Genomic DNA, 552 nt, shown 5'->3' with positions numbered 1-552 from the left:
GCCGTGCTGACTTACTGAGCCGGCTGACCGGGCCCAGACTGGTCGTCTAGCCGGCAGGCTCCCTCGCTTCCTCCCTCGCGTCCCCAAAGCTTGCGCCCATCGTTCTCCCGGCTTCCCTGGGCAAAGCATGTAGCCCCCGTCGGGCACCCGGGCACCCAGCAGCTGACGCCCACCCCCACCGTCGCGTGTGTGCCTGTGTGTGCGTGTGTGCGCAGGGCGGGCGACCCCGCCGCGCGCCGGAGGTCGAACCAGCGAGCGGCCTCCCCGCCGCCAGGAGCCCGTCTGTCTGGGCCTCCCTCCCTCCCCGTCCCGGTCCCCCTCCTCGGGGCCTTCTATATGGGCCACCTTCTCTCGAAGGAGCCGCGTAACCGCCCGAGCCAGAAGAGGCCTCGCTGTTGCAGTTGGTGCCGCCGCCGGCGCCCTCTCTTCAGGCTGCCCCGCCGGACCCCGGCCAAGGTGCCCCCTCAGCCGGCGGCACCTCGGAGCCGGGACTGCTTCTTCCGCGGGCCCTGCATGCTCTGCTTCATCGTGCACAACCCCGGCGCGCCCGCC

At 72.5% G+C, this 552-nt stretch overlaps 1 protein-coding gene across 1 annotated transcript in view; it reads left to right on the top strand.

Moving 5' to 3' along the window:
* Nucleotides 1-336: 336 nt before the first annotated feature.
* The window catches only part of LOC103598987 (F-box/LRR-repeat protein 17), a gene marked incomplete at its 3' end in the record, with an annotated part of 183506 nt that continues 183290 nt past the window's right edge, over nt 337-552 (top strand). Inside the window, exon 1 of the mRNA XM_008583063.1 lies at nt 337-541. Coding sequence (XP_008581285.1) covers nt 337-541 — 205 coding nt within the window. The remainder of the gene's footprint in view (nt 542-552) is intronic.

The sequence above is a fragment of the Galeopterus variegatus genome, unplaced genomic scaffold (assembly GCF_000696425.1).
Source record: "Galeopterus variegatus unplaced genomic scaffold, G_variegatus-3.0.2 Scaffold2819, whole genome shotgun sequence".
In the NCBI taxonomy this organism is placed as follows: domain Eukaryota; kingdom Metazoa; phylum Chordata; class Mammalia; order Dermoptera; family Cynocephalidae; genus Galeopterus; species Galeopterus variegatus.
Note: the sequence above shows the minus strand (reverse complement) of the source record. Positions and strands in the feature narration are given on the sequence as shown.